This window comes from Ranitomeya imitator, chromosome 4, assembly GCF_032444005.1.
Source record: "Ranitomeya imitator isolate aRanImi1 chromosome 4, aRanImi1.pri, whole genome shotgun sequence".
NCBI classification, from domain to species: domain Eukaryota; kingdom Metazoa; phylum Chordata; class Amphibia; order Anura; family Dendrobatidae; genus Ranitomeya; species Ranitomeya imitator.
The window spans coordinates 353070169-353090940 of NC_091285.1; the positions used below are offsets into that span (position 1 = coordinate 353070169).

Here is a 20772-nt window from a genome sequence, read left to right on the forward strand (position 1 = left end):
GTTCAGGTGGTAGAAACATGAACACAACAGGAGACCTGGATACTGTTGACAACCAATTATTTAATCTGGAAGAGGAGTGGCAAATTCCTGCGAGACCCAGGCCTTGTTCATTTTCAGAAAAGTAAGGCGGTCAACGTTATGGGAGCATAGTCGCATGCGACGGTCTGTTAGTACACCACCTGCGACACTAAAGATGCGTTCCGATAATACACTAGCAGCAGGGCAAGCCAGCAGCTCCAATGCATACTGGCTAAGCTCTGGCCAAGCTTAGAGACCCAAAACTTGAAGGGGGAAGAGCCGTCTGGGAGTACACTGAGGGGGCAGGACATGTAGTCTGTCACCATCTGACGGAAACGTTGCCTCCTGCTGACTGGAACCATCTATGATGGTGTAGACATTTGTGGCAGGCACACAAAACTTTGCCACATTTGGGCCAAACTGTTCTTTCCTTGTGCTGAGCCACTGCTTCTGCTCCCTCTTTGTGCAGAGCTTCCTCCACTGCCTCGACGCACTGAGCTGCTTTGTAAAGCACTAGCAGCACTGCTCTCGGTTGGACTGGAGAAGATGATGGAATGCACCAGTGTGCCTTGGTACTCCCGCATTTTACGCTCCCGCTTCAACGGTGTTATGAGGCTTTGTAAGCGAGGATCTAGGAGGGTGTATACCCAATAATCAGCCGTGTTGAGAATGTGGGCGATGCGGCGGTCGTTTCTCATGCACTGCAGCATGAAATAAACCATGTGCTGCAGACTGCCAACTGGCCAAGAAACGCTGTCCCCTGCTTGAGGCGTGATCTGACTGCTCTGCATCACCCTACCCTCGCTCTACATACTGACTACTAGAGCATTGTGTACCTCCCTCCTCTGGACAGATGTCTCCCTCTTCCATTGACTCCTCCTCATTCTCCTCACAAAGTGTCTCCTGCCTATGCCTTTGTGAGGAACCACGTTGCGCAGACTGTACAGAAGCAGATGGCATTTGTGACTCCTCATCCTCCACCTCTTCCACAACCTCATCCCTTAGTGCTTGCAGTGTTTTTTCAAGCAGGCAGATAAGGAGGATAGTCATGCTGACTAGTGCATCATCTGCACTCGCCATCCGCGTGGAATAGTGGCCCACTCAGTTGTTGTGAAGTCTGAACGGCGTGCAGTGCGACTTTTTTGCGCCTGATGCAGCTGGTACTCCAGTACTGCTGCTTGCTGCTCACACAACGGCTCCAACATATGTAACGTTGAATTCCACCTGGTGGGTAGGTCACATATGATGCGATGTTGCGGAAGGCGGAATCGGCGCTGCAATGCGCGATCTTGCCATACTGGAATGCCGCAAGTGAGCGCACTCTAGGCGAACCTTGTGCAGCAGTGCATCAAGATCCGGATAGTCCCTCAAAAAACTCTGCATGACCAAGTTGAGCACATGTGCCAGACATGGGATGTGAGTGAGGTTGCCTAGGCCCAGAGCTGCCACCAGATTTCAGCCATTGTCACACACTACCATGCCTAGCTGGAGATTCTCTGGCACAAACCACACGTTGCTCTCCTGCTTGATGGCATTCCAGAACTCCTGTGCTGTGTGGCTTCGATTCCCCAAAGAAATTAATTTCAATACGGCCTGTTGACGTTTGGCCACGGTTGTGCTCATATCGGTCGTAACAGGTAAGCGTTCACGGGTCCATGTGGAGGTAGACTGTGAAGGCTCCTGCAGCGCTGATTCAGAGGAACTGGAGTATGAGGAGGAGTCAATGGATTCCTGCAATCCTTGGAGTGGGCAGAACACGTACAGCGCCACTCGCAAGATCTGTACCCGGCTCCACAACATTTACCCAATGGGCAGTGAGGGAAAGGTATCGTCCCTGTCCATGTTGACTGGTCCACGCATCGGTGGTGAGGTGGACCTTGCTACTGACGGCGTTTAGTAGCGCATGTTTAATGTTTCCCTCCACATGATTTTGCAGGGCAGGGACAGCTTGCCTGCTGAAATAAAAGCGGCTGAGCATGTTGTATTGTGGGACTGCCAATGCCATCAAGTTACGGAAGGTGTCAGTCTTCACCAACCTGAATGAGAGCATTTTAAGGGACCGTAGTTTTGCAATGCCAGCATTCAGAGCCTGTGCTCGGGGGTGGTTTGCTGAGAATGTCCACCTTTTCTCCCATGCCTCTGCTATAGATGGCTGTAGACTGGGCTGGGAGTGTGAGGATGACAGGGAACATGGTGCTGTGGGTGGAATTACACTGGGTCTCTGTCCAACAGTGCCAGAGGCTCTTCCATGGCGATCCTGTGAGGAAGCCGACACGAGCTGAAGAGATGGTAGGTTGGCCTAGGTCTTCAGTGTATTTTTATAACTCCACCACGTGCTTGGTCCGCACATGTTTCCACATATTTGTGGTATTGAGGTTGCTGACACTTTTCCCTCTTTTGACTTTCTGATTACACAGCTAGCATTTGACAAAACAAATGTCATCTGCAACTGTGTCAAAAAAGGACCAGGCACTGCAAGTCTTGGGAGCGCCCGTTTTGGGTTTTGGAAGAGGCATGCTCCTGATGGGTGCCGAAGTGGAGGCTACAGGCAACACAGTCTTCTGTCTCCCTCCTTTTTGGGCCGTTCGGGGAATCTCTTCCCTCAGAGCTGCTCCCACCACCTTCCTGTACCTCACTCCATGATGGGTCAAGGACCTCATCATCTACACTGCCCTCTTCCAACAACCGCTTCTCATGGGTAGTCTCGGCAGCACAGTACGCACCAGAAAGCGGCATCTGAGTCTCATCATCAGATGCGTACTGAGGTGTGCTGACCGTAGGCACTGGCCCACCCGCCTCATCAGATTCCGAGAGACAAAGCACTTGCGCTTTACTGCATACTGCCTCTTCTTCAGTTTCTCGAATGCTGCTTGGCTGGCCCTCTCTTTCCAAGCCAAGAGATTCAGAGAACAGAAGTAGAGATGGCTCCTGTCCTGGGCTCTCTGACTGCCTGGGCAATTTGGCAGGGGGTGAGGAGACCGATGGGTGCTCTTTAGTGCTCTGTGCCTGAGAGGATGTGGCACTAATTGAAGTCGATGCGTTAGCTGCCATCCATCCGACAACGGCTTCAATTTGTTCGTCACGCAGCAGTGGGGTACTGCTAGCTCCTACAAAGCTGCGCATGAAGGACTGTTCCCTGCTAAAACTGGTGGATGATGAATCACCAGTGCCTGCAACAGGCACAGTATCCTCACTTCCTCTCCCTGCTCCACCTCCACGCCCATGACCACACCCACGTGCCTTACTGCCTTCATCTTGGTAAACTGATAAAGATAGGCAAAAAAGTACTAAGGGCTTAGTGTGCTTATTCCTGAACAGCTGCTAAAAGTTATCAGAAACACTAATTTTATAAAGTGTGGACTAGACTTTAATGAGCTATTGTGGCCTACACAACTGTAAAGTGGAGTGTTTGGTGAACTTTATTAACTTTTTGTTTTTTTCACAAAAAGACACTGGATGTGCCCAGAGATATAAAACCGATAATATCACAAACTTTTTGTAGTGATTAAAATGCAGGAAGGTAACCTACAATGCAATAGATGAGGCTCCAAAAGATAGGCTAATACTAATCTGGCTGGGGCTGCAGGGCACAAGCCTGCAGAAAGGCTCCTCTATGTACTCATTGAGGCTATGTGCACACGTTCAGGATTTCTCGCAGAAAATTCCTGAGAAAAAAACGGACATTTTCTGCAAGAAATCCGCAAGAAAACTGCATGCGGATTTGCCGCGTTTTTTTCCGGACATTTCCCAATGCATTTTGTAGTGGGAAATCCGCAAAAAAAACCACAAAATTAATGAACATGCTGCGGTTTTTACCACGAAAAAACCGCATCGTGTGCACAAAACATGCGGAATTCATTCTAAATGATGGGTTGCTTATTATATGCGTTTTTTTTGCCGTTTCATAGCGTTTTTATCGGGAAAAAACGCGAAAAACCGCAGAGTGTGCACACAGCCTCATAGTGTTTTTCCGCAATCTAGCAGGATACGGATGGAAACCCACTAATAGGATAAATCTGGAAAAATGTGCAGCAGGCAGCACTAATTGAAAAAAGGACAATGGAACAGTATGAGGCAGTGACGCACGCTGAGCTGACTACAACCAGCTGTGGCTGCAGAACAGACTACAGCGTGAGCTGAACTCACACAGAGACCTTGCAGACAGCAGTAAACAGCGCTGCAAGGCAAATACAAGGTTCTCACACAACGGTTGCTAAATTAGCCTGGGTAAAGCACAATGAAGCAAATCGCTATCTCAAACTATCCCTCAGTCAGAACAACAGCGTCCTGTCCCTAACTGAATTCACAGCAGAGTGAACCCAAAATGGCGGCGGTGGCTTTTATAGTGCATCATGACATCATTTCAGCAGCCAATCACAGCCATGCCAGTAGTTACATGCCTAACATGCAGAACAGGATGTGCCCACACTTCTAATGATTTCTCATTGGCTGAATTAAATCAAACTGGCTGATTGCATTATGCTAACTTCCGATTCTGGTATCCGATATTGCAAAAGTATCGGAACTCGGTATCGGAATTCCGATACCGCGAATATCGGCCGATACCTGATATTTGCAGTATCGGAATGCTCAACACTACCCGTAAGTGGTCGAAAACTACTTTGAGGCACAGTGTAAAGCTCGAAAGAGAAGAAGCACCATATTATATATATATACAGTGGGGCAAAAAAGTATTTAGTCAGTCAGCAATAGTGCAAGTTCCACCACTTAAAAAGATGAGAGGCGTCTGTAATTTACATCATAGGTAGACCTCAACTATGGGAGACAAACTGAGAAAAAAAAATCCAGAAAATCACATTGTCTGTTTTTTTAACATTTTTTTTGCATATTATGGTGGAAAATAAGTATTTGGTCAGAAACAAACAATCAAGATTTCTGGCTCTCACAGACCTGTAACTTCTTCTTTAAGAGTCTCCTCTTTCCTCCACTCATTACCTGTAGTAATGGCACCTGTTTAAACTTGTTATCAGTATAAAAAGACACCTGTGCACACCCTCAAACAGTCTGACTCCAAACTCCACTATGGGGAAGACCAAAGAGCTGTCAAAGGACACCAGAAACAAAATTGTAGCCCTGCACCAGGCTGGGAAGACTGAATCTGCAATAGCCAACCAGCTTGGAGTGAAGAAATCAACAGTGGGAGCAATAATTAGAAAATGGAAGACATACAAGACCACTGATAATCTCCCTCGATCTGGGGCTCCACGCAAAATCCCACCCCGTGGGGTCAGAATGATCACAAGAACGATGAGCAAAAATCCCAGAACCACGCGGGGGGACCTAGTGAATGAACTGCAGAGAGCTGGGACCAATGTAACAAGGCCTACCATAAGTAACACACTACGCCACCATGGACTCAGATCCTGCAGTGCCAGACGTGTCCCACTGCTTAAGCCAGTACATGTCCGGGCCCGTCTGAAGTTTGCTAGAGAGCATTTGGATGATCCAGAGGAGTTTTGGGAGAATGTCCTATGGTCTGATGAAACCAAACTGGAACTGTTTGGTAGAAACACAACTTGTCATGTTTGGAGGAAAAAGAATACTGAGTTGCATCCATCAAACACCATACCTACTGTAAAGCATGGTGGTGGAAACATCATGCTTTGGGGCTGTTTCTCTGCAAAGGGGCCAGGACGACTGATCCGGGTACATGAAAGAATGAATGGGGCCATATATCGTGAGATTTTGAGTGCAAACCTCCTTCCATCAGCAAGGGCATTGAAGATGAAACGTGGCTGGGTCTTTCAACATGACAATGATCCAAAGCATACCGCCAGGGCAACCAAGGAGTGGCTTCGTAAGAAGCATTTCAAGGTCCTGGAGTGGCCTAGCCAGTCTCCAGATCTCAACCCTATAGAAAACCTTTGGAGGGAGTTGAAAGTCCGTGTTGCCAAGCGAAAAGCCAAAAACATCACTGCTCTAGAGGAGATCTGCATGGAGGAATGGGCCAACATACCAACAACAGTGTGTGGCAACCTTGTGAAGACTTACAGAAAACGTTTGACCTCTGTCATTGCCAACAAAGGATATATTACAAAGTATTGAGATGAAATTTTGTTTCAGACCAAATACTTATTTTCCACCATAATATGCAAAAAAAATGTTAAAAAAACAGACAATGTGATTTTCTGGATTTTTTTTTCTCAGTTTGTCTCCCATAGTTGAGGTCTACCTATGATGTAAATTACAGACGCCTCTCATCTTTTTAAGTGGTGGAACTTGCACTATTGCTGACTGACTAAATACTTTTTTGCCCCACTGTATATATATAAATATATATATATATATATATATATATATATATATATATATATACAGATTTTGCTGGGCTGGTTTGAGGGGGCCATGTCACATTGGCAGAGTCCCTGAGATGCCAGAACAGCGGTACCCTGTATTATAAACTGTACCTCTCTAGGATGCAGTGATTATATTGACAACACAAATGGGTCACAGAATTTTATACTTTTGGGCAGTGAAGAAAAAATTACATTTTTTACCACAAAAAAATGTTTTAGTTCCAGATTTTATACTTAAACACTGGCAAATAGGTACAAATGGTGCCAAAATGTGTCACACTATTTATGCTGAACTTGGCAATACCCCATATGTGGCTGTACAGTCCTGCTTAGTCACACAGCGAGACTCGAGAGGGACAGAGCGCTGTTTGACTCTTGGAGAACAAATTATTAATTAACTAGATGGTGGCCCGACTCTAACGCATCGGGTATTCTAGAATATGTATTTATGTATGTATATAGCAGCCACATAGTATATAGCACAGGCCACGTAGTATATAGGAGCCATGTAGTATATAGCAGACAAATACTACATGACCTGTGCTACATACTATGTGGCTGCTATATGCATACATATTGTAGAATACCCGATGTGTTAATACAGGCCACGCAATATATAACAGTGGCCACGCAGTATATAACACAGCCACGTAGTATATAACACAGGCCACACAGTATATAACACTGGCCACGTTATATATAGCACAGCCCACACAGTATATAGCAGCCACATAGTATATAACACTGCCCACGCAGTATATAGCAGCCACGTAGTATATAACACTGCCCACACAGTATATAACAGTGGCCACGTAATATATAGCACAGCCCACGCAGTATATAGCACAGCCCACGGAGTAGATCACACAGCCCACATAGTATATAACATTGCCTATGTAGTATATAGCAGCCGCATAGGCAGCATCAATAGTAAAAAGTTGGGAACACACAGGGTTAATAGCGGCGGTTACAGAGTGCGTTACCCGCGGCATAATGCGGTCCGTTACCGCCGGCATTAACCCTGTGTTAGCGGTGACCGGAAGGGAGTATGCGGGGGCCGGGCACTGACTGCGGGGAGTAAGTAGCGGTCATTTTCTTTCGGACTGTGCCAGTCGCTGATTGGTCGCGGCAGAACAGCCACAACCAATCAGCGACGTGGATTTCCATGACAGACAGAGGCCGCGACCAATGAATATCCGTGACAGAAAGACAGACAGGCAGACCGAAGTGACCCTTAGACAATTATATAGATAGTTTCCGGACTCCATATACAGACCCCCTAAATGCCAGAAAAGCAGAATACCCTCTCAAGTGACCCGATTTGGTTTTGGATGTTGGTGTAGTGACGATTTTGACTCCACAAGTGTTTTTCGGAAGCAAGCAGCAGTGGATGTTGTTGAGAGAAACTTGCAAACTGCCGTTGTAATGACCAGTGCGCTGTAGTGACCAGTACGTTAAGCACAGCCTATGCTTTTGGAGATATGCACTTGTAAATTAGACAGGCTATCATCGCTACAGAAATGCCAAACACGACTTTAAATGTGGATAAAGCACATTGAGGCTCAGAAGGGGAGAGGGCAATGTAATTTGGGAGAGCAGAATTTGCTGAATTTCTTTTATGGGGGTGAGGAGCCATTTTGCTTTTCCAAAGCCTTTGTACTACCAGTAACATAAAAGGCTCCTATTTTTCTGTTAACAGATGACGGACCTGAGTGGGGACTTGCTTTGTTGTGGATTGAGCTGAAGCTTTTATTGGGAACATTTTACATAACGTTTGGGATCACATTCATCCGGCGCTCTGAGCACTTACTTTGGGGTTTCCATCTAAATCTCAGAGTGACGTGATTCAGATGAAACCCCTGACAGATCCATTCACTATAATGAAACAGCAGCATTACTCTGAACTCCGTCTGTCCTCTGTTCAGCGGTGTCCTTCTTTTCAGAGGTGCACAAACCTGGCGGACCGCGCTTTTATGTCTGACTAAATAGATGGACACCATCGGATCACAGCTCAGAGAGCGTCCACAGTGCCTCCATCTTCCTCATAATAGGGGGTTCTGTCTGAATCATGTATTTCCGGGATTTACACGGAAGCCCCAATGCAAGCGCAGAGCGCAGGATAAATGTGAGCCCAGCAAAACTGCAATCTTTGTGAGGCAAAATGAGCAACTCAACGGCAGGTGAAGAATTGGTTTTATTTATTTTTTACGCCATGCCTCGTACGGTATAAGTGATTAGGTGACTTTATTCTTCAGATCGGTGCAATTACAGTGGTACCAGATTTATTTCGAAGTTTTATGTTTGGCTGCTGTCACACACTAAAAGATGCTTTTTATTACAAAAACAAATTTTTGCATCACCATATTTTGAGAGCTATAATTTTTCCTTATTTTGGGCGACAGAGTCATGTGACGGCTTGTTTTTTTGCGCAACAAGTTCATGTTTTTATTGGTAACATTTTCGGGCACATGATATTTTTTGATTGCTTTCTATTCTGATTTTTGGGAGACAGAATGATCAAGCACCAGCAATTTAGGATTTGTTTTTTAGGGTTTATTTTTATTGCCGTTCCGCGTGTAGTAAAATTGATAAGGCAGTTTTATTCTTCGGGTCAGTACTATTATAACGATACCATATTTATATTGTTTTGGCGGCATGACAAATTTATAGGTTGGCTCGTTCTGGACTCGGCGATACCAAATATGCATACTTTTTTGTTTTTACATAAGTATATGTATTTATTGGTAAAATATTTTTTTTTCTTCTCTTTTTCTCATTTATTTTGTGGATTTTTTTTTTTACTAGTTTTAAAACATTTTTTAAACTTTTATGTTGCTTTTTTACTTAGCCCCTCTATGGGACTTCAATTTTTATTTCTCTGATCACTGGTTTCATACAGTGCAATACAATATCTCATATGTGTATTTTTCTTTAATCCTTCTTTTATATGGGAAAAAGAGGGGAGATTTGAATTGGTGTGGTTTTTTATGTTATTTAAAATCATTAAATTTTAGATTTGTTAGTCCCCATGGGGGACTTAAACCTGCAATCATTCAATCACTTGTATTATATACAGCAATACCATAGTATTGTAGTGTATAACACAAATCATGGTCTCCAATGACCATCAGCCAGAAGCTTTGAGCAGACCTCCGGTTGTTATGGGAACCCATGGTGGTTGATGAGCAGTTATAACAGTGCATCCCCCAGGACGCAAACTGTTAATGCAGCTGTCAGAGAATGACAGCAGCATTTCACAGGTTAACAACTGTGGGGACAGTGGTTAAAGTCAAATGGTGGCTGAATAACATAGCCATCATCTGCTGAGAATTAAATAGGTACAGTTCTTGATCCCTCTTCATTCATCCTTTGTAGAACAGTGGTAGTTAGGAGTTAAAAACTCCAATAATAACTCAAAAGAAAATGTAAAAGAGCAGTAATCATAGTAATCAAATCATTTGAATGAAATGAGTGGTATATTCCAAGTAGTTTAAAGGGCTTGTACACTACTAGGGCAACGTGTTCTTGATCTAAATGTTTGGCAGCGATAAAATAAAAAAAAACGTATACTCATCTCACGTGCCAGCACCGTTCCGATGTCTGCACTCGCGTTTCTGGGGCTTTTGTGCGGGTGTTATGTTACATGAGCCTGGAGTTCAATCATTGCTGGAGTCACGGTCTTCAGACAAATCGATCATCAAGAGGAAGTGATGGAGAGCAGCTGCAGTCCTGACTTCCTCTTTGATGTTCAATTTGTCTGAAGGCGGAGACAGTGATGCCAACACTAAGGCTGGGTTCACATTAGCGTATGTGTGCGCAGCGTACGATACACATCGATCCGCATGCGTCATGCGTACATATCTTTAACATGGTGTACGCAGGGACATGCTTTTGCATGCAAATGCATACGCATGCGTCTTTTGCGGTTTGCGGCGGTGTCTGGTGAACGCAACATGTTGCATTTTTTGAGGCGTCAAATATTGCGCAATCGTCCGCATGCGGACGATTGCAGATGATTGCTTTCAAAAACGCATTACTGTCTATGGGAACGCATTGGTATGCAAGGACATGTGTACGCATGCGTTCGATAAGCATGCGTACTTTAGACTGCGCATGTCCAGAAAATGATGTCACCGCCTCCACCATGCTCATCAAAGACACAAACACATGCCAAAACGCATGCATTTGCAGCGTTTTTGTTTGCGTCATGTGCAAGACGATGCGCAGGCGTAAGCATGTTTTGGCATGCGATTGCGCATGCAAACGATATGCTGCAGACACCTACGCAAATGTGAACTTAGCCTAATTGGGCACCAGGCTCATCTGTCATTATAACCGCATGAGAGCCCCGGGAATGCGAGTACTCACACCACTGAAACGGGAAAGTAAACTTTTTTTTTTTTATTTATTTTGTTGGGGCTAAACTTGGGGTACGTGAAGGGGTTCTCCTACTACTGAACAACATTTTTAAAGTGTGGTCCTCACCATGATGTTAAAGGGGACCTGTATTGTTCCCAAACTCTACCGTATTAACCTGCAGATATGGAGTTAATAGCATTGCAAACCCGCACAGCCGTCTCACTGAAAGCCCATCTCCTGGAAGGAAATTAACTTTATTCCTCCTGGCAGCCTCCGGACTTCAGTCGTAGAGGTGTGGTCAGCTTGGCTTCAGCCACTGATCAGTACATAGTCAGCGGCGGCTGTAACTTTTCCCCCGCTAAGATGACTGACAAACGTTTATGCTTTTCTTTAGTGCTGCATATACCATAGAACTTCTCTTAGGGCAGAAGTGTCAAACTGCAATCCTCAAGGGCTGAAAACAGGTCATGTTTTCAGGATTTCCCTGTACTGCACAGGTGATAATTTAATCACCTACACACATAATGATTACAGCACCTTGTGCAAAGCTAAGGAAATCTTGAAAACACGAATGGTTTGCGGCCCTCGAGGAATGCAGTTTGACACCCCTGTCTTAGGGCATTTGCTTTTTTCTCACTTTTCGCCGGCCAATCAAAACACAGCCACACCCATATAAAAGTTCTGTGGTTTACACTCAGTTGGATGATGGGAACATTTGCCCCATTATTATCATGGGGCATAACTTTGGAATGGAGGGGCACAGAAGAAAAAGAAAAACAATTTCAGAATCTGTGGAACAGCTATAATTGTAGGAGGTACTCGAATTGAAAAAATCCAGTTACAGGTTGTCTTTAAAAACTAAGTAGTCCTAGTGATTATGTGCACATGAACATTTCTAAAAGAAGCAGGGAAGTAAATGTGAAATTCTCATTGGCCTAAAAGTTTTTGTTTGTATTTTCTTCACATATAAAATCAGAAAGAGTCCAGCGTCCTAACAGGATGTACTGGAGACAAGGTATCTACCTTAATTGGTCTCCTGAAGCTTACTGTTTGGTGGAATCGACAAGCCTACACGGCAGCCCAAATAGTTTTTTGAAAATTACCGTTCCATCCTGTAGAAAAGGTAAATTATTATTATTTTTTTTGTTATTTAGGAGATACCATACTTGACATGCATCAACAGGCAGATTTCATGGTTAACCAAGACATTTAATGTATCGTATGTATACAATGCAAAGCTATCACTAATTAGAAGAACAAAGTTTACAGTATGTTACTCTAATTACTGGCTTAGACATTATCCGACCTCTAAGCCAGTAACGACAGTAACACGTTTTAACCTTCGAGCAGAAGCCACCCTTGGAGAGTAAATGTAGGACATTTAAAAGAAAGGTTCACACTTATTATTATTATCATTACATGTGAAAAGCGGTATACATAATAAAAAAACAAGTACAATAATCTTAAAGGGAAAAAAAAACAATAATCTTAAAGGGAACCTGTCACCCCCCTCAGGCGTTTGTAACTAAAAGAGCCACCTTGTGCAGCACTAATGCTTCTAATTCTGACAAGGTGGCTCTTTTAGTTATGATGCCTGCACATGCTGAAATAAACACTTATAAAATGTGCCCCCACATACCCTGAAATAGTCCCTGGGGCGGGACTTTCCTTTCTAATCAGACGCAGCACAGCCGTCACTCCGGGCCTGTGCGCGCCGGGCGCCTCCTCCTCTTCCTGCATTATCGTCCCGGTGCCTGCGCTGTAAGTTTTTTTTCCGGGCATGCGCAGTTGCGCTGCCCTTCGTACTTATAGCGCCGGGGACGATAATGCAGGAAGAGGAGACGGCTGTGCTGTGTCTGATTAGGGGGGAAAGGCCCGCCCCCGGGACTATTTCAGGGTATGTGGGGGCACATTTTATAAGTGTTTATTTCAGTGTGTACAGGCGTTTGTAACTAAAGAGCCACCTTGACAGAATGCAGCATTAGTGCTGCACAAGGTGGCTCTTTTAGTTACCAACGCCTGAGGGGGGTGACAGGTTCCCTTTAAGCAATACAACTCACGACTGGTACAGGAGGAGAGAGGACAGTTAGATGTTGAATTAGTAAACGTCTGTTCATATATGCGCCGCAGCCAATATTCCTGTATTTTTGGCTGCACAAATAGCAGAGGCTGCATTTGTATTCTTGCTGTCAAAAAATCCTGGAACCAGATGGACCACCATTCAGTTAGGTTCGCCGGTAAACATTTGGATCAATGAAACATTAGGTACTGTTAGTGTATCATCGCTAGTCTTATAATTGGAAGCCTTGTCACTTGTTTTTTTTTCATCACTTTCAAAAAAAATATTACCTAATATAATGTTTCATTTAGGATGCATTCTGCTGGGACAGGTTGTGGATCATATTGATTCCCTAATGGAGGAATGGTTTCCTGGTTTGTTAGAAACTGATATTTCTGGTGAAGGAGAAACATTATTAAAAAAGTGGGTGCTATACAGTTTTGATGACGGTCAAGAGCACAAAAAAATTCTACTATCTGATTTGCTGGTAAAAGCTGAAGAAGGTAAGATTTACATGTAAATCTAATATAGCTGTTTATCATTTTTAAAGCAGTAAGGGTTTGCCTAATATTTCACCTGGTAGACAATTTTTGATATTTAAAATAAATTGTTCATGACAACATGTTTTACAACCTCATAGTGCTAATTCCTCTCTAACTTACCCCAGGAGGGCAGCTATGTACTACAGTAACACATTATTTCCTCCTCATCACATATCAGGAATCCCTGGGACACTTAGCAGACTAAAACTGAGAATAGGCCAAAATGTTCTCGGTTTCCTTCTTCCATCATTGTGCTGCAAGGCTCCATTTTCACTGGTAGTAGTAGACACCTCATCACTTCTTTTATGTTCCAATATCCTCTCTATACAGGTCACCTAGATGTATCTATTCCTGACTTTGTTGTCCTGATTCTCCATTAGCCATTTTTTCTTCCTTGTGATTGTTTTTTTTTTTTACTGGCCATTATGAATATTGGTCTTTCTTAAATCCTTAGTGACGGAGCCAAATTTTTTAAATCTGACCAGTGTTACTTTATGTGGTAATAACTCTGGAACCCTTTAACAAAGTTTTTTTCATGACACATTATACTTTATTATAATGGTAAATTTAGGTCTATATGTTTTGTGTCTATTTATAATAAAATCACAAATTTGAGAAAAATGTAAAAACAAATTAGCATTTTCAAACTTTGAATGATTATCCCTTTAATCCAGATAGTCATGCCACAGAAAAACATTAATAAATTACATTTCCCTCATGTCTGCTTTACATCAGCACCATTTGTAAAATGTTCTTTTATTTTGATAGCATTTTAGGAGGATTAAAAATGTATCAGTAGTTTTTCATTTTTTTCAAGGAAATTTATAACATTTATCTTTTTAGGGACCTATCCATGTTTGAAGTGACTTTAGGGGTCCCATATATTGGGAAACCTCCAAAAGTTAAAACATTTTAAAAACCGCACCCCCTGACAGATTGAAAACTGCAGTCAGATAGTTTATTAACCCTTCAGGTAATTTTCAGGCGTTAATGCAAAGTGACATGACAGAAATTAAAATGTGTATTTTTACCACCTAAATGCCGCTAACTTGTGAACAGATTACTGTAGCCGGCAGACGCTAATGCTGCTATTTGGTCATAAATTGCCATGGCAAACATCAGAACCACACAATCATGATCTGTCGGCACCTATTGGGATAAAGAGGAAGCCCCCACACTCTGTTAACTATTTATAATGATGTAGTCACTATTGACCACAGCATCTAAGGAGTTAAACAGATGTGGAGAGTGCCAACACTGATCGTGGCTGATACGGCAAGTTGTCAGTTATAGTGGACAGCCGACAGCTGCGGGATTGTCACCTGTATGGGGATGCTAGTCTCTTATATCTCAGGTCAGTTGAAAGACGTATTGGCGGTCATTAAGGGGTTAAATATTATATATTCCCCCATGTAAAATACAAATGACAGATAATCATCTACTGCATGGGCGCCATGTCTCCCAGGGCTCATGTAACCTTGTTATGCCACATGTGCCTTAGATTCAACCAAAAGAAGTGAGAGTGAAGCAGTCCATTACCAATTGCTGACTGGCTGCAGTGTTCACGTGGCATAAGAAACATGAGCCCTGAAGGTGAGTTTCTATTATTTTTATTTTACACAGGGGAATATAGTATATAAAGAGGGGTTTGTTTGAGAAGTGTACAAATCCTTTAATCTAGGCAAAACTAACCTTAGGATTTTTCTCTTAAAATTTGCTCTCCAGCCTGAAATATCCATAGTTCTCAACAGCATGCCACAGTCGCTATCCCAACAAAATATGCATAGGGGGAATCTTTAGAGCTGGCACTGAAATTTAAACCTCATATGAACGTTTTCTACTCCCATTGCGATGGTATTCCACAATCGTCATGTTGTCAGCTGCAAAGAAAATTCCTTTTCTTGACCTTTTTTGAGTTGCTTGTTGTTGTATCTGCTCCATTTTTCTAATAGATAGTGAAGATATATGGAGAGGGCTCAATTTATCAAGTTAATTGTATAAGAATTCTTGTAAAATTTGTGCTCCCTCACATTTGCTCCGAAATGCGTCACAGCCAGTGAAACGTTGTGTTACCGGACAGTGACTGTTAAATGCTGCCGTGGAATTTCAGACAGAACCTTTTTGGGACTTCGACACTTGGATTTATAAGGAAAATACCATTATTTGTATAGAGAAAATAAATATTTGGAAGATGCTTTCATAGGAATGATACCAGTGCATTGCAGCTAGGTCCCCTGATAGAGCAGATTAATTCATATTAAGGAGCATAGCTCATTACTGCTTATATATGATATTCCCTCTAAGTTTCTATTTCTTTTTTGATAAATTTGCCCTTTTGTGATTGTTCCAAGGCATTACTTTCCATAGTGTTTTGTTAAGGATTTTTGGAGCTCATGGTGCTATTCGCATGGATTATTACTAAAGTACAGTTTCTTCAGATGTGTTTTAAAATTGTAGTTATCGTCTCTTATCTACAGGTGACTTGTTAGTGAATCCGGAAGATCCAAGATTTACAGTTCCAATCTCACAAATTGCTCCTGATATTGTTCTAGCCGATTTGCCAAGAAATATTATGCTAAATAACGAGGAGCTAGAATTTGATCAGTCTCCTGAGTGCTTACTGGGTATGTATTTTACTGTGGAACAATATCTTTATCTTCAATTTTCTGTGCTAACTTGAGGAATCATAATGTTCACGGTGTTCATTTTTATGTACGGTATGTAGTTATTTTACGTACAAGATATGATTGCTGAAAATTGTTATGTATGTATGTAATAGGAGGAACAGCTCTGAGGCCCAAACCGGTAGAATTGAAATTTTGTTTAAAATAACAACAGAGAAAACTATTAACCCCATAAATTTAATTACTTGGGCACAGATGCACCTTGGAGTGTGAAACCTTCTAAGTCTGGAAGGTACGTGCTAAGTGTAGACATGGCTCATCTGATCATGGAAATTAAATGGCAAAACCATTAAGCTTTTTAGATACACTCTGCCATCACCTAGCCCTACATCTAGAAAAATCCATGTTCTCCTGTCTTCCAAGCTGTGAACAAAAATAAAAGTTTACCCATCTTGCTATGATCCTTTTTTTATTTCATTTCTTATAGGGTAGCACTGATTAAATGAGGGGGTGGAGGGCTGTCTGTAGGGAAGGTGCTCACCTTTTTCCTGGTGTGTCCAACCACAACAACAATAGTGGCATATAGAGTCAATTTCCAGAAAGGAGCTACAGATGTAAATGGAAACGCCAACCAAAGCAGATCCTGGGCAAAGAAAAAATTCCAGGCACTAACTTCCTCCTGGTAAAACACTGGGGCCTTGAATTGTTTCTAAAAATAAGAAAAAAACACCGCGCTGCCATGTGGAATAAAAACAAAACCGAGAATATCTCCAGTGTAAACATGTCCATAGAAACTGCTTGGGGAAGACCTAAATCCAGAAAAATAAAACTAGACCATCCCTCTCTGTCAGTCCAGTTTAATGCCCGTAGATATATCGCAGAGTGAGATGTTCTAGTTTTTTTTTTTTTTTGTATCTAGTACTTTCCCATGAATGATCTGATTGTGTACACTGGACAAATTCTGTCCCGCGTAGCAGCTCGGCGATATTTCTTATTTTTGGTCCAGTGAATGGGATAGTTGACTGATCCTGTCCACGCAGCGGGCTCTGATGGGGACTTTTTTGGATTGATGCAGCTATACCTACATGAGTTTTACTTATTTTTTTTAATTGTTTCTACTACTTTTGTTGACAAATTCCCTATAGTGGGACATGTATCTACCATACATTATTGCAAAATTAGTGTTCAAGAGACATGTTTGCCTTTTGATATCTCAGTGCTACATTTTGTCTCTTCAATATTCCCTTTATTACATATCATAGGATCCAATATGCAAGTGCAATTTAAATTAGGATTAAGTATAGCCAAAATCCTGTCTCAGAATCAAATGAACTTCAAACCTTGCTGTAATAGATGCATTAGATTGGCATCATGTCTAAGGCATTTTGGATACTTTCAATTTTGTCTCCTTTCCATCTTGAGCATTTTTTAGGTGTATGCGTGCAATGAAAGCTTTGAAGCGAAAGTTATTGACATTGCAGAAATCTAAGGATTTGTGTTCATAGCTAAATTAATATCAGAATGGAATAGTGTTGAGCTTTCACCAACACCCTCTTTTCTACTTTTGCAAACACATATGTAGTGATCATGCATTATACATCTCATCATTATATTATAATACAACAAGCAACGTGATTTTCCTAGCCTTGGTATGCTTTAACCCTGTTCATATCTCTTATTCTTGTGTTTTTTGAATTTTTTATTAAGTAGTAAAACTTTAAAAAAAAATATCAAATTGATACTATAAACAATACTGAATGGAAGAGTTACAAATTAAGTTGTGGCATTAAAAAATACAAATTTTTCTTCAAAAACACAAGCTCTTACACAGCTATGGCAAAAGAAAATTAAAACTGTTACACCTCTTGGAAAGCTGTGATAACAAATATAAGATCCAAAATGATAATTGGCCTGGTCGTGAAGAGGTTAAGAAATTAATTTGATTAGAATTCACCACATTAAGGGTACCGTCACACAGTGGCATTTTGATCGCTACGACGGTACGATCCGTGATGCTCCAGCATCGTAACAATATCGCTCCAGCGTCGTAGACTTCTGTCACACTTTGCAATGTACGACGCTGGAGCGATAATTTCATGACGTATGTGCGATGTAGAAGCCGTTGGTTACTATGCGCACATCGTATACGATATATGTTACACCATGCGATCATGCCGCCACAGCGGGACACTAGACGACGAAAGAAAGTTTCAAACGATTTGCTACGACGTACGATTCTCAGCGGGGTCCCTGATTGCAGGAGCGTGTCAGACACTGCGATATCGTAACTATATCGCTCGAACGTCACGAATCGTGCCGTCGTAGCGATCAAAATTGCACTGTGTGACAGTACCCTAAGTGTATCTTTATCAGTTACTGAGTAGACGGTAATTCATCAGTTGTGCATATCTAAACCAGTCATGATCTCACAGGCCAACTTCATCTCATAACACTTCAAATTATTTGCAATTTCCGTGTATTAACAAATCCGCTAAAAATGCTCTGTATTCCCTCCAATGTAACTTCCCTTCTGATTCTGTAGTTGTTCCAAATGATTCTGCCAACTGTCAACACCAGAATCATCTACTGCTAGTTTAGACACTAAAGTCACACGTGGACAAGGAGGCCACAGATTCAAGTATTCATATAAATGTGTCTTTCAGGTGACGGTGGCTTTGGATCAGTCTATAGGGCTGTGTATAGAGGTAAAGATGTAGCAGTGAAAATTTTCAACAAATACACTTCCCCAAGGCTTTTAAGGCAGGTAAGAAACCCAAGTAGAGCAAATCTATCATTATAAACCTCTTATTTATCCTTTTAACAGTTGCATAAAAATAATAGACTTCAATTGTTTTCCTTATTTTGTTATGTAAAATCGGTCAAATGTGGCGACAGATTCCCTTTGAAAGACGTAGCCAGACAAGGGGTTAGTCTAGCTCTTCTCAGGGTCTACTAGAGTTGATTGATGGGTCTCTTGTTATGGCCACGTTCTCAGTGTGTGGTCAGTATGTTACATCAGTATGTGTAAGCCAAAACCAGGAGTGGAACAGTCAGAGGAAGAGTATAATAGAAACATATGCATCACTTCTGTATTTATCACCCACTCCTGGTTTTGGCTTACAAGTGCTGATGTACTTTGTGCTGGATCTGAGTTAAAGTGAACTTGTTTCCAGAAAAGATGTTGTTAACCTGCAGATATGGGGTTCATTTGCAGGTTAATAGCGTTACCAACCTGTCCGGTACCTGCATGAAGCCAAACGTTGCGGGGAGAAAATTAACTTTATTCCTCCTGGCAGCATTAGATTTCAGTCAAGGGGATGGCACTGGGGCTAGGTGTCACTGCTCTGAAAATACAGAGCGGCGACTGTAACCATGCCCCCAATCCTGACTGCCGCCTCTAATGCAGAGCCAGTGTCAGTCAGGAACAGGGATGCGGTTCAGGTGACTGAACCAGTGTCGTCGCCGCCCCGTGGCTGAGACCAGGATTCTGCCAGGTAGAATAAAGTTTATTTCTTTATCGCCTCTCATTGGGGGACACAGGAACCATGGGTGTATGCTGCTGCCACTAGGAGGCTGACACTATGCAAATAAAAAAAAGTTAGCTCCTCCTCTGCAGTATACACCCCACCGACTGGCATCATGCTCTTCAGTTTAGCTTAGTGTCAGTAGGAGGTGGACACGGGTCTTTCATTAGACCCTTATCTACCTCAATGTGCGTCGTTCCTTTTCAGGTTTCCGGAGGGATACAGGGTGAGCAGTCACACCTGTAGTCCCACAAAACGGACTATGAGTACGGCGTGTACTGCCACCCCGTATCCTCATAGATCCCTCTCCAGGACCAAGAGCCTAGCACACAAGCGTGCTTAGAAGTCCGGTCCTGGCTCCGTCCCCCACCCACTCGCCCACCAGAGCCTGTCGGTTGCGGAGACGAGGACGTCCATCAGCTCCCTGGACGTCTCACTTTTTTCCAGGTTAGTACCGGCGTGGGATGTCTAAGGTGAGTATTTATTTTATTTTTTTTTTTTCTGCGGCTTCCCTGGATCCTCAAAAAAGGGGGTGCCTGTTAATGGGTTCATTATGCGGGTCACGTTTCTTCCCAGCCGCCGCACCTATTCCGGCTGCGGCTGCCCTCTCTTGTCCGGCGCGGCCGCCTTTTCGGACTACCGCGCCGCTTCTTTTCTGTCACCGCGCTATGCTCCCAGTAAGCGCGGCCTTGCCACACGCTTCAGGCCCCTGCGACTTCCCTGCTCCGGCGCTGTAAGCGCCCGTCTCTTTCCTCTCAGCGCGGCGGCTTTGCCAGCCGTCGCATCGCTTCGGCCCCCTGCGTTTTCCCTGCTCCGGCCGCTGTAAGCGGCAGGTCCTTTTCTCAGTGCCGCCGCCGCATCTTTCCACCCTGCAGCTCCGTCCACTGTAGCGGCCATTCCTTCTCCCTCAGCGTGGCGGCCTGCCAGGTCGCCACACTGCTTGGGCATGCAGCCGCTGTTTGCGGTCGCTTACCTACCGCGTTGCTTCCTTCATGCGGCGCTCTGTGCCTACGCCGCGGACCTTCTCCGCCAGTCTCCTATTCCTAATTTAGGCCCCGGCTTCTGTCCGGGCCTACTTCCGGTGGCAGACTCCGCCCCCTTCCCTCTTTCATCGGGCGGGCTTTTCTCCCGCCCGACAATTGCACTGAGGCACCGCCTCTTTTCCCTGCCCACCGTCGCCATCTTGGGACTCCCGAGCCATGAGCCCTCTCCTCCAAACAGGATACATGGCAGCCGCAGATCCAAATTGCGCCAGGAGGCCATTCCACCCTCCTGCCTAAGGGACCACTCCTCGCCAGAGGTCCATGCATCAAGCTGGACAGCTTCACT

The 20772-nt window shown here is 43.4% G+C and overlaps 1 protein-coding gene across 2 annotated transcripts in view; it reads left to right on the forward strand.

Moving 5' to 3' along the window:
* Positions 1–20772, forward strand: part of LRRK2 (leucine rich repeat kinase 2) — a 321822-nt gene that overhangs the window by 202408 nt on the left and 98642 nt on the right. For both annotated transcript variants that reach the window (XM_069765011.1, XM_069765012.1), the window contains exons 37-40: positions 11671–11817; positions 13065–13256; positions 15773–15919; positions 18583–18683. In XM_069765011.1, coding sequence (XP_069621112.1) covers positions 11671–11817; positions 13065–13256; positions 15773–15919; positions 18583–18683 — 587 coding nt within the window. The remainder of the gene's footprint in view (positions 1–11670; positions 11818–13064; positions 13257–15772; positions 15920–18582; positions 18684–20772) is intronic.